Consider the following 15,834-nt stretch of genomic DNA (forward strand, 5'->3'; position numbering starts at 1 on the left):
GTGTCAAAAGTGACTACTCATGTCGTAATCGCTTCAAAAATTACAACATTCTCACCTGTACGGGCCTGTCTGTGTGAAATTTGTGTATTCGTTTCCAAAAATCAAAATTCTTTTCAACACCATTGATATTTCTACTTTTATTACACCTGCAACTACCACTGTCCAGGGTCAATGTTACATACAAAGCTACAAATAGAATCGGAGGGAAAATCTTTAATAATTTACCAAGTACCTTAAAAGGTCTGGAACATGAGAAACTTCAAAAAAAAATATTTGAAACTTTATTTAGTTGAGAAAATGTTCATACTCCATGAATGAGTACATTCAAACAACTAACCAACCATGTACTTGATGTGTCATCTTATGTGTGATGATTGATGAAATATAAATATAAGCAAAAAACATAAACAATTTGACATTATTCCAATCAAATTCTCTGAATAATGAACAAATTGAATATACTGATACTTAATTGCATCGTTGAATTTCAATAAAACTACTTCCCAATGTATTGTTGGAATAATTGAAATTTACGAAAAACAGTTTATGAAAAATAATGCAAACCATTACATCTTTAGAAGAATGACAGAGAAATAGGGTTTAGAAGTCAAAGTGAATCTTACCTATCCATTTTTTCGTATCTCTAAAGTGTAATCAATGAGTAATCTTTCAGATTCATTTCAGATTTCCATTTTTTGAACAATTTGTAATTAGAAAAAGTGAAACTCCAATATAAATGAAGAGCAAACTTTGATATTATACTTGGTCATATTTCTCGAAAATTTTCTTATTTTTGAACAGTTTTTTATCATTATATCTATTCATGATGATAAAATTATATAATTTTCAAACTAATAATTTTATTCAAGAAGCATTTCACGTAAGCTTCATCAGTTGAACTGGTACATGAAACTTTTCTACAATATTTTTTATATAAAAGGTACATAGTTACAAAATTCGATTTAGTGAATTAGTAGGAATCACACGTTGAAAGGTAAGACCTCGTTAGTACTTAGCTCGCACAAGTTTCGACTTCTGAGGGTTGTCGTTCCTAGGGGTGCGATAGCTGGTTGAGGGGCAAATATAATATATTTAAATATATTATTTCTGGTAAAATATGTAGCTTTAAAAAAAAAACAACTACGATGCAATTTCACTCTCAGGATCTACCTGTAAAAGACATTGTGGAATAGTTCAATGTGATATTTCTCTATCATCGATAGTTTTTGCCTGTCCTTCAATCTCTTATTTTTGATATTTTTTGAAATTGTTCATGTTTGAAAATTATTCCTATTTGCTATATCATCAGGAATTCAATGAATACTCTCACTTATTGCAATTCCCAGTAACAAAAATCAATACGTTTCCAAACTGATATACTGAACCAAGATAATATATAATAGTTTCAGGCTCTTATTAATATATACCGCTTCTGCCATGTGCAAGTCTGAAGTTCGATAAAATAAAATGGAAATGGAATGGATCATTCCAGAACACAATACTGTTGCGATTGATGATAAATTGCTACGCTTCCCCAGATTATCGCGACACAATATACTCGTAGAGAGAAACAAAGTCCCACTTTGCGTCCCTATCCCACAAATATATACATTATCACTTTTCTCAACCTTAACAATATCTTAATTTTTGAATTTCATTTAAAACTGTTAGTTCAAAAAAGTTATTATTTCTTCAGTCGTTTCAATCCAAGCCAGAAGCCTCCTTCAGCAACCATATTGAATGATTGCTTAGAGATCTTCAATGGGATGGGAGTTTTCTCAACTGGAACTAGTTCAAAGTGTGATAGTAGGTGGAAAAATACAACTTTAGCTTCTAGAAGAGCAAATCTCGACGCTATGCAATTCCGTGGCCCCAACCCGAATGGCAAATAAGTGAATGGATCAATTTTGCCTTTATTTTCATCACTGAATCTTTCGGGATTGAAACGCATTGGTTCTGGATAATACTTAGGGTCACGGTGTATTCCAACTATAGGAATCATCAGTAGGGTGTTTTTCTCTATATATAAAGGCTTCTCCTCCGGATTTGTTGGTTCAATGACGTATGGTTTTGTGCAAACCCTGTCGGTAGCTACAGCGTTTGGCCACTTTCTTAAAGATTCTGTGAAAGAAAAAAAAACTTGACGAAAAAATAACATGTGTAATGAAATGAAACATTTCAAGATGGAAAATATGTGAGATCTTATTCGAAGCCTGATTATAAGAAAGCCTTTGTTCATTAGTTTAACACTCCAAATGTTGAAACTGCTAATTGCACTGAATTCATGACCGCCATTATTATCGTCTCTCTACAAATAAAGTTAATGTGGAAAACATATTTTAAGAATTATAAGTTTTAGCGAAATTTTGTACTACAGAAGAAATATTTAGATATTTAAAAATTTTCAATTACCCGTGATTCAGTACATAAAAAAGTTCTCAACGAAATGGAAGATACATTTTGAAATCTAATTCGATTATTTCAAAGCGAACCAGAATATGGATTTCAACAATGAAAACTTTATCGTAAATTGTACACCTAAAAATTCAGTTACTTAAATATTTCAAAAAATCGAAAAATTGGAATTAAGGTGCTTGACATACATATCAAATCTAAAGATTGATTTTAGGAATGAATATAGTTTTAAAAACTAAAAATCAAAAAATATTTTTTTTTAAATGAGCTTAAAACAATAACGAACGAATAAAGTATTATTATGAAAAAGTATTATTGTGAAAAAAGCGTGGGCGCTTTGTGCCATATTTTTGTATATCAAGCGCCCTTCGCTTATAAGATGAAACATTTATGAACTTGAAACTCAATATGGTTATTGATAAAATAGTATTAGAAGAAAAAGTGGAGTATCCAAAAGCGATAATAGATGACAAGTGAGGTTTTAATGGTCATACCAACTATATATTCAGAACTCTTTCATTCAAATAAATATCTATAGAATATAGAATAGAATAGAATAGAATAGAATAGAATAGAATAGAATAGAATAGAATAGAATAGAATAGAATAGAATAGAATATCTATAGAACAACTACCAGTTTCACCAATATCAAACGAAAAACAGAAATACTTTTCATATGTTTCTTATTATTCAGTGGACTATTCTTGAAGACTGGCAGAAAGTATATGTAAAGAAATGAACTCTGAACGTTCAAGCCAGTCTCGGATATACCTACACAGTAGGATGAATGGACTGACACCTATCAGAAAACAACTACTCCTCTGGCTAATACCACGAAGGGCATTGGATTATATCCAACAGGAGTCAGTGCAGGAATCCAACGCCTTCCGTGGTATTAGCCAGGGGAGTAGATGTTTTCTGGTATGTGTCAGTCCATTCAACCTAATGTGTAGGTATATCCGAGACTGGCTTGAACGTTTAAAGTTTATTTCTTTAGATTTGTTTACTGCCAGTCTTCAAGCATAGCCCACTGACTACTAAAAAAGTTTATCTTTCCTATTCAGAGGAATCGGGCAAATTCCGGATATGCAGTTGGTTAGTACCTCGTCCACTAGATGGAGTGACATTTTGTTGTTCGTTCCAACTTAGGAAGAGAAATGAAATACTCTGAAAGAATTCCGATTTTCAATTATGGAATATAATTGACTTCCGGTCGATGATGACCACTATCTTGCACTGACGAGTGGCTAATGAGCCCAAACCGGTCTGCAAGTGTGCCCGTTCCAAAATTGAGGGTCGACTCTTCCAGTTGTATTGCCAATTGCATATGCAGGAAATTTTCTGACCAAGACTGACTCGAATGTTTGAAGTTCATTTCTTTAGACTTCTCATATGCCTCTGATGCTAAAGAACTGCTCCCAAAACTAGATATTTCCTAGGAAACTCAATGAGTTCAGTGAATTACTTTAATCTATACGGGATGCCACATTTTCCTCTTACTCCATTCAAAATTACTTTAAAATATAATAGGTTAAACTAACTTCTATATTAATTAGTACGTTTTTTCTCTTCAATTAATTTTTACTGTTGATACACTTCAAGGTACGGATTGTTTCAGCTTAAGTTATCAATTTCATATACTGACCAGCTTCTTCTGTGCTCAATATAGAATTGATATGTTATGTTACATCTTCGATAAAAGCAATTCATAGAGTTCCTTGATACTGATTCCAAAATACTACGAAACCTCGAAAAAGAGAAGTCATAAATCAGAATTGATCCTTGCAAACTCACTCTCCAGAAAACATTCATACATTTGCAATGCCTTTTCATGAAGCGAATTCAAGAATACAGTTTTATAAAATAATTTTTCATCTCACCAGACATAACCATATCCATATATTTCATTTTCAGTAGAGCTTCGTAGGTAATCTCTTTTCCACATCCTGAAAGCGTATCTTCAATTTCTTTCCGCAATTTTGCTTGAATATCTGGGTTAACAGCCAGTTCGTAAGACATGAAACACATGAGTGCAGAAACTGCATCAAAACCAGCGAAGAAGAAAATCAAAGCTTGAGCCGTTATATCCATGTTGGTAATTTCTTTCATCTTTCCTTTGCCTAGAGGAATGACAGTATTTTGAAATATAATATTTCGGTATAAGTGAAGTGAAATCATATGTGTTTGCCACTTTTTTAATGGTACAATATTACTTTTCCATGAATGAGGACTTGAAGCCTCATATTCTAGTGTAAATAGGAGAAAACACTTTGAAAGCGATTTGTACTAAATATCTAAATATATGAAAATTGCAATGGAGAACTTTCTACAGGTGTAAAAATTGGAAATAGATATGATAATGTACCTTCTTACAAAACATCGAATACATTGAGATATATACTTACTAGAGTGGCCACAAATAATCAATGGACTTGCCAATCTCAATTGGCTAAAAATTGAGATTGGTGAAGTTTCAGCCCAATTGGATGAGGTTAACTCCTGCCTTATCAAGTTTCAACTTTTCATGATTTTTTTTTATAAAATATTACAAAATTTAATTACATCTGCTGTCCAGATGTCGCTTTATTTATTTTCTCATCTGGTACATGAAAAAGGATGTAGTGAATTCAGTTTTCAAACTGAATAAGGCACAATCCTAATTGAAAATGATGAATATAGAAGAAAATGAAAGCAAAAAGTTATAAAAAGCAATAATGTTGAATATTTTATTATTTCAAATATAGAAAAACAATATAAAACAAAGAAGTTATTGTTATCATTAACATTTGATTATGAAGTCTTCGAATAATTTAACACATCTTTCAGCTGTGTCATTGACACCTTGAAATCAAAATGATTGTTTATGGCAGCTTCTGAGAATACGAAACCTCAAATTCCAAATCCACTTTTATTACCACTTCATCTTCAATTCCTGTATGGAAAATGTGTTTGGAGACATTTTTCTCAGATACTAACATATATAAAAAATCAATCTGGAAGTACCTGGATTCCATCTCATATTTGTTAGTCTTGTTCTTGATAAAATGTATTTCATTTTGATCAATGTGAAGCTGTGAAAATAATGCCAAAATTTTCCTGATGTATATTTGCAATAGAGTTTTTCTACTCAAAATCTTGAGCCTATTTGAAATCGAATCAACCAAGTGTTTTTATAACAACAATATATCCATTTCAATTTGTGAAAGAAAAAGTACTTTTCGTATAATGTAACATGTCTAGAGAAACGTAATCGTTGGAGATGGACTTTTTCAATTTGATATTGTGTATACTTACCAAGATCAGCTTCCACGACTGTGGCGAATCCTGTGTCAACACCAACATTTTCTTCTTTCTGTTGAATTCCCTTCCTTGCTTGAATCAGTAAGTGAATCATATCAGGACGAATTATATTTTTTTCCTCCCTTGTTTTTATAGTTTCATCCACCAGCTCAGAGAAAAATTGAGTTGCAGATCGGCTCAGAAATGATATCCTCAAATACTTAAAAAAGCGTATTGTCAAGGTTGTAATATATACTGAACTTAGGTTGATGGATGAAATCGAAACTTCATATATACAGGGTGTTCCATTTCAGACGAGCCACCCCGTATATTTCTTATCCCACAGTGAGTGGAAAAATTTCCCGAAACACGTCGAATGATACTGATTCAGGGGACATCTTTTGACGTATATTTCAGGCTTGAACTAGCAACCCCCTAATAGGGGGCTCTTCAACCCCTCAAACTTGAATTGGGGAGAGGGATTGAGTGATACTTTATTTGAAAAGTCTTGGAACGGTGTATGGAAAACGTAAATTTGATGAACCATTTTCGCCAAAAATCGATTTTGCAGCTCGAATGAGCCACTTTGAATAATTTGGTTATTTTTACAATTTACCAGCCCATTTTTATTAAACCCTTTTTACAAACTCAAACAATCGTCAAAAAATTACATTACATCATCATGCTTACAATCAAAAAAATCAAATCTGCGTGATTAAATCCAATGTTCAAATTGTCCTCCACTAGCTTCCATACAATAATACTTTCAAACTAATATATAAAAAAACAGAGGAACATTTCCATATCTTGCCTTGATTTTTTGTACTTAGAAGGTGTAACGTTTCTTCGATCATTTCAGAATTGAAATCAATCTGTTGAGTCACTACTTTTCTGATTTATTTGAAATTTCAAAAAATATGGTGTACACATTGCAAGAATGTGTTGAGCTGGTTAGCCTTCATTACCAAAAACAAAATTGTGCCCGAGCGGCTGCAAGGATATTTAACCAAAACCATCCTGAACGTAACGTTCGCCATAAGTATGTACTGGAATTGATTTCAAAATTTGTGGAGACGGGTTCAGTAATGGATAAAAAATGACACCTTTCGAAATTGAGAATGATGAAGGAGCAGCTGTGGCGGTATTGGGACATGGCCAACTTATGCCAAACAGGCAATCTGTACGACAACTGTCTGCAGTTTCCGGTATTAGTCAATCTAACGTTCTCAGAATTTTATATAGACACAAGTTTCAAAATTAAATTATTTCATGAATTAAATGATGATGATTGGGATCTAAGGCAAGAATTTTGCGAGATTATGGCCGAGCGTATCAACAATAACCCAAATTTCTTGTACAACGTTTGCTTCTCTGCACTTTTTTACTTAACGGAGAGGTTAACCGGCATAACTGTAGAATTTGGAGCGATACAAATCCTCATGTATTTCAAAAAAGTTCACACTCAACATCCAGAAAAGCTAAACGTTTGGGTAGGAATTTTGGGAGACCACCTAATTGGTTCTCTGTTCATTTCTGATAATTTGACTGGCGAACGTTATCTTGAAATGCTGGAAAATGCGATTGATCCGTGAATAACTGAACAATTAGAAAACGATCCTCTACTACTTGAACAACAATTGCATTTCCAATAACACGGAGCTCCTCCGTACTACGCCGCACCAGTTCGCCAATACCTCAATTTGCAATACCCCGGTCGTTGGATTCGAAGAAGAGGTCTTATGGAGTGGCCTGCCCGATCTCCTGACCTGAACCCTCTGGACTATTTCTTGTGGGGACATCTTGAGTCCATGATTTTTGTGACTCACCCTGAAAATTTGGACGAACTACGCCAAAGAATGGAGGACAGTTTGAACATTTGATTTAAACACGCATATTTTATTTTTTTGATTGTAAGCATGATGATAAAACAATAAATTTTTTTAAGAATGTGATTTTTTGATAATTTCCTAAGTTTGTAAAAAGGGCTTAATAAAAATGAATTTGTACATGTAAAAATAACCAAATTATTCAAGGTGGCTCATTCGAGCTACGAAATCGATTTTTGGCGAAAATGGTTCATCAAATTTACGTTTTTCATACACCGTTGTGAAGATGCTTCCAAGACCTTTCAAATAAAGTATCACTCAACCCCTATCCCCTATTCCAGTTTGATGGGTTGAAGAGCCCCCTATTAGGGGGTCGCTCGTTCAAGCCCAAAATATACGTCAAAAGATGTCCTCCAAACAAAATCATTCGACATGTTTCCGGAAATTTTTCCATTCACTATGGGATAAGAAATATACGGGGTGGCTCGTCTAAGATGGAACACCCATAAAATGTACTAAACGAAAGTGGCTTTGTCCGCAAAGTGGACAAATTTTTCGTTTATTTGAAGTATAGTGTATGATATCGTATATAAAAAAACACTGTGAAGATATTGCAGCTTGTGATGATAAAAATGATGTTGGTAATTTTTGAGATCAAACAAGTGGAGATTTCTGGAAAAAAACCAACCAGTTCAAAAGGCATTTCATGCTCTAAAAAGTATATTTGTAAGCACGAAAAATGTAAGTCACAAAAAGTTTCGAAGTGCACAGTAGCCATTGACAATGGAGAGAATGCATTTTAAATCATTCTAATTGTTTTTCTTCAACATGAGAGTAGCTATAAGTTGAGATTCAGGACTATCCCAAAATATCGTATCTTGAATCATAAGAGCAAGTAGATTTCATTTTCATCAGATTGATCGTTGCAAAAGTTGAGTGGAAATAATTTTGAGAATATGTGTAAGTTTGTCAATGACGCATAAAAAAATAATCGGAAAAATTATTTTTTCGATTTCGTCTTATTTGTTGATGAAACGACATTCCATAAAAACATTATCAAGCAAACAGAAAATCTTCAGTTTGTTTGTTGCATGATCCATCAACAGCGTTGGATATTGAATATTTAAGATTGTTGAGAGAAAAGGATTTTGAGAACGTGTGTGCGTTTGGCAAACGCGCGTAGAGCAACAGCAAACCGTTATTTTAACACCTTGACACGTGTTTCGATCACCAGGTGATCACGGGGGTCTGCCGTGATTGACCTTCTTCCTCTAGCTACTCGTGGGACTTTCATGGACAGACATTCTTTCTGACACAAAGTCTACAGAGGAGATGAATATCGAGCTTACGACCCAGTAAGTTTAGATCAGAAGCGAGTTTACAGAGACTCATTAGTCCTTAGCTCGCACAAGTTTCTCAACTTCTGAAAGTTGTTGTTCGTATGGGGGACGACAGCTGATTAACGGAAAAACAGATTTTCACCAGAATTTTGATCAAACAATTAACTGTCTCAAACAAATTTATTTTCAACAATATTTCACCATCACAACACTTAGTAACTGACGCTTAATTTATCTTCACTGTTTGAATTCTTTGTTTACCGCTCGATTCGCTTTCTGAATTCATACTACTCTCTGAACGGGACGCCGACCTTTTATATTGGAAGCGATCGCTCTAGATTTCTCTAGGGGTTTTGGTACTCATCTATACTTTTTGCGGAGGTTCGCGGTGAGTCATGTATTTGCTGGCTGAGAAATCGGTCAGGGCCGGCTTCAGATTCGTTACATTAGTATATAATAGCAATGTATTGTCGAGTAGAGAAATATTATTTATGGTAATGAAGTAGCTGAATGTTGCGTCTCTTCTAAACCCATCGACTCTATTACTCGCCTGAAGGATATCAGTTTCAGGGAGATCCACTTATTGTTTCAAAAGTAATGAAACAGAGGAGTACAATAATAATGAAAGAAGATATCACGATATGAGACAAGAGTAAAATAAATGTAACAATATTTTGCTTTCATCTGTTTTTTATTCCTGTCAGTGGCGTCATTTGAAAGAGAACATTGTTTAATCATAAATTATTTTTGAATACTCATTCCTTACATTCTTTCTTGAGCAAACTGACTTTTTTATTCTACGTTAATTATTGGCAAATAATTAATTCATCCAATCACACATCGCACGAATCGAACATGTGTATTACTGTTTTTGATTGAAAACTTATTTAGTAGATGAGAAGCACATTTTGTTTCGGTTAATACACTCAAGTGCACGTGGAAATACCACTTTGAAATATCAATAAATTTTCATCTTGGATAACTTCTTCATTTTCAACCCCATTGTGATATTTTTCTTCAGAAATGAAAAAACATTCACACCAGTTTCATTAACATCAGAAAAATTTTCTAATAAGGCCCAATTATGCACATTTAAGATTGTTAGATTGGTTCATTACCCCACGCAAAAGGATATATTCTTTTGTGGGTTACCTGTTACATTTATGACACATTCATTCATTCTTTTGTTCGAACATTCATTGTATCACAAAGTCATGTTCGTGGAAATATTATTATTATCAAATTTTGCTCTGGGAAGGCCCCATTCCCCGAAGCCCCGATACATTAGGGAAAGCGTGGGGTAAGTAATCATTGGGTCCAAGAATCATGTGCCCTGAGTAAGCGCAGTGAGCCAAGAATGACAGCCTTCTGCATTTGTCCGGCTAACATTTTTGCCTCGATGCGGCAAGCCGATATGATTTTGAGATTCGGGAGTAGAGAGAACATTCCATCAAGGACTTCAATAATCGAAACAACCATCTTGACAGAGTGGTCTGGATAGAGTATGTGGAGTTCGAACAGAAAATCTCGATATTTTATCTGTTTTTCCTCCCCTCTTCGGGCGATATTCTCTCGCCAGGAGGTGGAAATTCCACGACAAATATCGTCTTGCTCTGGTGATCTGGTTATTATTATTATTCAATGCTGGAAAACCAATTTGGATCACAAAGAAATAAAGATTTCAAATACAATTAATTCTTTGAGAAAAGGCAGTAGCGTATTAATTTTTCTTCGAAATCTTCCAATGCGAATTCCGCTCGGTCACTTTCAGGAAAAAATTATTTCAAAAATGGCACTAATGAGTATACTTATAAGTATTAGCAATTTACTGAAAGACATCTGGTATATGATTTTGCATTAACCAAAATATAATTTTACTATTCGTCAGTATTATCTCATCACAAATAACAGTTTACTCACTTGTAGCAGTTTGGGAACCAGAAAAAACCCTGTCATTTTCAAGGATTTCCAAAAACCAGAGAAATCCGTTGTCTCCTTACCCATTAAATAAAATTTGTTATTTGGTTCTTCAAGCGAATCAACCTTAATTCCAAACGCTGTAGTTGCAATAACATCATTGGTAAATCGAGTAAATGTATCCTTCATTTCCATTTCTATGCATTCTTGGTCTTTCTTGAGAAAATGATTAGTGAAGTCCTCTGCACATTTTGACATCAGAACAAACATTGCTCTCATTTTGCTGCTGGTAAAAGATGGACTGAGAATTGGCCTCATGTCGCGCCATTTTTTTCCTGAAAGAAAAAGTTGATTTCACAAAAAAACAGGTTTCAGAGCTTCCATGTTAGAATGAAGTGTAGGATAATGAAGAAGTTGTCTATTTTGTTGGAATATAAGCATAAATTGATGGATGTAGCCGTACCTACGTGCTATCACAATTTATTAAATGAATATATGCGATTGATGACTTCTTTACTTTATGGTAATTCATGATCACTTAAATAAAATGAATAAAAAACACTTTTGTCTAAATACCACTGCTAGATTTTATTTATACGACCGGTTTAGTTTTATACTTGATAATGTGGTTGAGCCCGAAACCGGTCGTATAATTAAAATCCACCAGTGATATTTAGACAAAAGTGTTTTTTATTTATTTCATTTAAGTTATCAACTGAACCAAATTCGAAAATTCCAAATTAGAATGGGATATCTATTACCTCACTGCCATATTTTAGTGTCATATTGAAGAGTGAAATATTCAAAATTGACTTGCATTATATAATTTTAATTGTTATTTTTGTGGATTAACATAACACAAAATTGCAGATTTTTCAATTCAACTGACACTCAAATGTGGCATCCATGAAACCAATACTTCATTCCAAATTTCATTTTCCTAATTAATTCCGTTCGAAAAATAAGAGGGTAGGAGATGTCCTATAATAGAACGAAATATAATCTTTATTTCCCATAAAAAAACAACATTGTTGTAAGAATATTAATACTTGTGTAAAGTGGAAAATCAATGAGAATATTGTTGATAAGAACATATAGAGCTATTTCTTGAATATTAATTTCATGCACTCAATAGCAATCCTTAATTGAAGAAATGAACAACTCTTGTGTTAATAATAATTATTGTTGTATCAAGAATATTGCTATACTTGGTACTGAAAAGTATACCTGAAATGAATGTATAGGAATATTCGAAAAAATAGTTGTTTTCTTCTACGAAATATTTTCAAATTTCAAAGTAAATAGCTATTCTTGTTTCTTGAAAAGAACACTTCTCATGCTAATAATAATTGTCGTTCAATCAGAAAGAAAAGTATACATGGTAGTGGTTTTCAAGTTAGGATTAGGAATATAACTACTTGAATTTCCAGTATACAGTGTTATTACAAAGGTAACTATACTTGCGGGATGAGAAGATCATGACTTACTCAAAATAACACGATTCATCTTCAATTTAATGTAGCTTTTTTCCATGTGGTAGAAGGAATAAGAATCAAAACTTTCCATGTTTTATACCACTTTTCATCTGTAACTAATGTTACTACAGTTTCGTCCTACAAAAACATTCTCAAACGAATACAATGAACATACACTATTGAAAATGTCCTTGTAGGACGAAATTGCAATAACGTTAGTTACAAATACAAATGTTAAAAAACAAAGGAAGTTCAAATTTCCATTTCTCATGGATCCGAGAATTATTGATGATCTGGTATAAACTAATGTTTAGTGCAATGTACAATTGGATTCCAATACATTTTCTGTGTCACTACCACAACAAATTTAGCCATGTATATCAGATATCTCAAGAAGTTTTTGTAAAAGTGTACAAGGGCCGTGTCAAGGCAACTGTATGCATCAACGTGCTTAACAAACATGAAAAATAGTACAAATAGTTCTGTACCTCATATTCGTTTGAAATAGGAGAGTAAACCAACGAATTTCTCAATTGATAATACACTAACTCGCTACTTGATGAAAATCAATATCACTATCCATGATAATCTGTTTTTCCGATAATCAGCTGTCGCCCCCATATGAACTACAACTCTCAGAAGTCGAGAAACTTGTGCGAGCTAAGGACTAACGAGGTCTCACCTTTCAACATGTGATTCCTAACACGGTTAATAATAATAATAAAATAATTATCGCACTAATAATTTGCCAAAGGGGTATTTCGCTACATAGTAAATTCCTTAGTCAAATTGATACATTAAACTATACTTTGATGCATTTTACATCAAAACATAAACTGAACCTGCCAGATTATCTGGAAATCAATGGAAAAAACATCAAATTTTCTAATAAACGAACAAGAAAATGTTAATCACTCATCGGTATCAAACTTATTTTCATGAAATTCCGAGAAACAGTCTTCATTAACCACTGTTTAAATTTCACCTGCTCCCCCAAAATTATCAATATTTCCTGACTTCCATGAACGAGTATTATAGAAATGAAGAAAACAACTTTTCAGTTCTGGTCAATCCCTACCACTTTTTTCACAGTCGGAAATATTTTAGATTTCATAGAATGAAAACGTTATTATCAATTCTTTAAAAATTATACTCACTTGCTCATCGTTAAATTTTCAGCTATAGCACTATAGTACAGAGTCTCTGCATATAATGTTTGAGACAACAGTGGCCTGTGAGGAGGCCTGTTCGACATCGTAGTTCATCCTTACTGTATTCCAACAACTGTTTGGTTTGAAGCTTCGAAGGGTGAATGAACGTATTGGAGTTAGCCAATGCTAAAAGTGTTAAAATCTTTTTGCCATCCAGGTGTTCAATGTTTGTTTGGCAAAACCTAAAGAGATGCCAGGGCCAAGACTCATCGACGCCAATAGAGTTCCCAATGAGAATACATAATCTCTTGTATAGAAATCGAAACTGAAGTTCTTCAAGTTTACAGTCGTCGATGTACTCTCACTCACATATAAGGTGATTCAAAGGAAAATCACTGAATGAAAAACCCTCCAAGATATTATCCGGTATATTAGAAATAATGAGTGTCCAAGCAGGTCCGAAATAGACGACTGTACCCTGCTAGTCTATGCACCACAGGAACCATAGCAACGAACTGATATGGACTGTGCCGAAGAAATTTTTCAAGGATAAAATGCAAGCACTACAGGAAAATCCTCAAGGTGCTCTAAGAGCGGTGTCTATGTGAAAGTAGCAATTCACATATGATTTGAACCGCTGGAGATTTAATTTATTTGTGAAACTTTCTCAGGAAGTTTATTCCACTCCACCGCAGCTCTCCAAGTGGAAGAGTTCTTAAATAGTGGAGTTCAAGGTGTACTGAGTTGATATATACTATTCTGATCACTCCCATATTGATTTTAATTTAAGAGCCACCGGCTGACAGTTGTTTCAGCCAATTGGGCATCGTCACTACCGGGCAGGAGGTCCTCGATTGAAGACTAAATGTGAATAACCAAGGAAAGAAGTTGGAACCTCCTAATGGTGTAACATCCCAGTCAACTCACTGAATTTTTATGTCAGTGTTATTGGTTTGACCAATCAACCGACAACTGCGGTAGCAGAAATTTGGGAAGCCATCCTGGAATGCCATCGAAAATCGAATCCACATGTTTCTAGAAATGATATGAAATCGGGAAAGGGTAATGCAGTCAAGCTGCTGGAAAATAATTCCATGAAAATCAATATTGGGCATCGTCAGTACCGGACAGGTGGTCCTCAATTGAAGACTAAATGTGACTGATCTAGCGTCTTCATTTCAATCGGGATGGAGTCCAGCTCCCTTACCCTTTTAGCGGAATATTGTCGAAGAAGGACAAATGGGTTCATGACTGAGGGAGTGTTAGCGGAATGAAGTCCTCAGACATCAGTACCGCCTTTCACGGGATACCCCTACCTGGCTGGGGTGGGAGCTAAATGTGAATAACCACGGAAAGTACTTGATAAAAATAACTACGTAAACACAAGCGAGACATGAGTGGAACCACCTATTGTTGTGACACCAAAGTTAGCTTGCCAAGTTTTTATGTCGGCGTTGGTGGTTGACCAATCAACCGACAACTGCGGTAGCAGAAATTTGAGAAGCTGGCCTGTGATATCATCAAAGAATGAATCCATATGTTTCTAGAACAATATTTACGAGTAATCTGAGTTGAACAATAGTAAATTATTCATTAAATGGATTTGATGGATTTTATACTAACTGTAACTATTTTAATTTGAGAATATTACCAAGATTTATCTATGCCTATAATTAGGAATTATACTCAGATTTTTTTTGTTCATATCATTAGGATATTTGAATTGTATAAACTTTTTTTTCGAAAAGTTTCAATAAAGTTTAACTTCGGCACTTGTTTGTGCTTTAAATTAAGCTGAAAATGATCGGCCAACTGCAACCCTTTGACGTTCAGTGTTTGTCAAATTCAACTTTTTTTTTTTTAATTGAAAAAGTGTATTTCTAGATCGAATTTAACAGAAAGTTAAATGAAAAAGTTGTGTCTACGGCAATTTTATATCCATATGCCAAATTTTATGCAACTAGGATAAAGTTAACGTTTTGCTTATTGTTGACAGATATCCCCTTTATTTTAAAAAACAAGTTCGGTTAATTGTCATCAATTCATGCCTACATAACAAACTCATCATGGAGTTTGGCTTTTCTGATACATTTTTACTTATACAGACATTTTTAGAGAGAAATTAAAAATGTGCTATAAACATTTTAACATGACTAGTGCAAAGTTTCAATCACTTGGCTATTTTCTTAAACAAACCTTTGATTTCGAAAAAGCAGAGGCAACTGGAAAAAAATGCAAATAATTCCGATAGAACTATTATAATTATTATAAATTTTAAACAACAATGATATTATAGAAAATACAAAGGGGTACAAAAAATTACTTATTGATCTAAATGAGGTTGTCAAACACTTATAGCCTACATTTCAGTATGTCGTCCTCCACGTTCAATACACATTATGGTCCTTCCACTGACATCTGTAACTGCAT

General features: G+C 33.9%; 1 protein-coding gene across 5 annotated transcripts in view; it reads right to left on the reverse strand.

The window, feature by feature from the left end:
- Window positions 1-268: 268 nt before the first annotated feature.
- Window positions 269-15,834, reverse strand: part of LOC141486445 (cytochrome P450 9e2-like) — a 29,359-nt gene continuing 13,793 nt past the window's right edge. For all 5 annotated transcript variants that reach the window (XM_074184453.1, XM_074184447.1, XM_074184425.1 and 2 more), the window contains 4 exons: window positions 10,782-11,113; window positions 5,711-5,915; window positions 4,297-4,536; window positions 269-2,121 (listed from right to left, as the gene is read on the reverse strand). In XM_074184453.1, the coding sequence (XP_074040554.1) occupies window positions 1,685-2,121; window positions 4,297-4,536; window positions 5,711-5,915; window positions 10,782-11,113 (1,214 nt within the window). In that variant the 3' untranslated portion in view covers window positions 269-1,684. The remainder of the gene's footprint in view (window positions 2,122-4,296; window positions 4,537-5,710; window positions 5,916-10,781; window positions 11,114-15,834) is intronic.

This window comes from Leptinotarsa decemlineata, unplaced genomic scaffold, assembly GCF_025532065.1.
Source record: "Leptinotarsa decemlineata unplaced genomic scaffold, Ldec_3_MD MMD2_P_RNA_scaffold_2, whole genome shotgun sequence".
Taxonomy (NCBI): domain Eukaryota; kingdom Metazoa; phylum Arthropoda; class Insecta; order Coleoptera; family Chrysomelidae; genus Leptinotarsa; species Leptinotarsa decemlineata.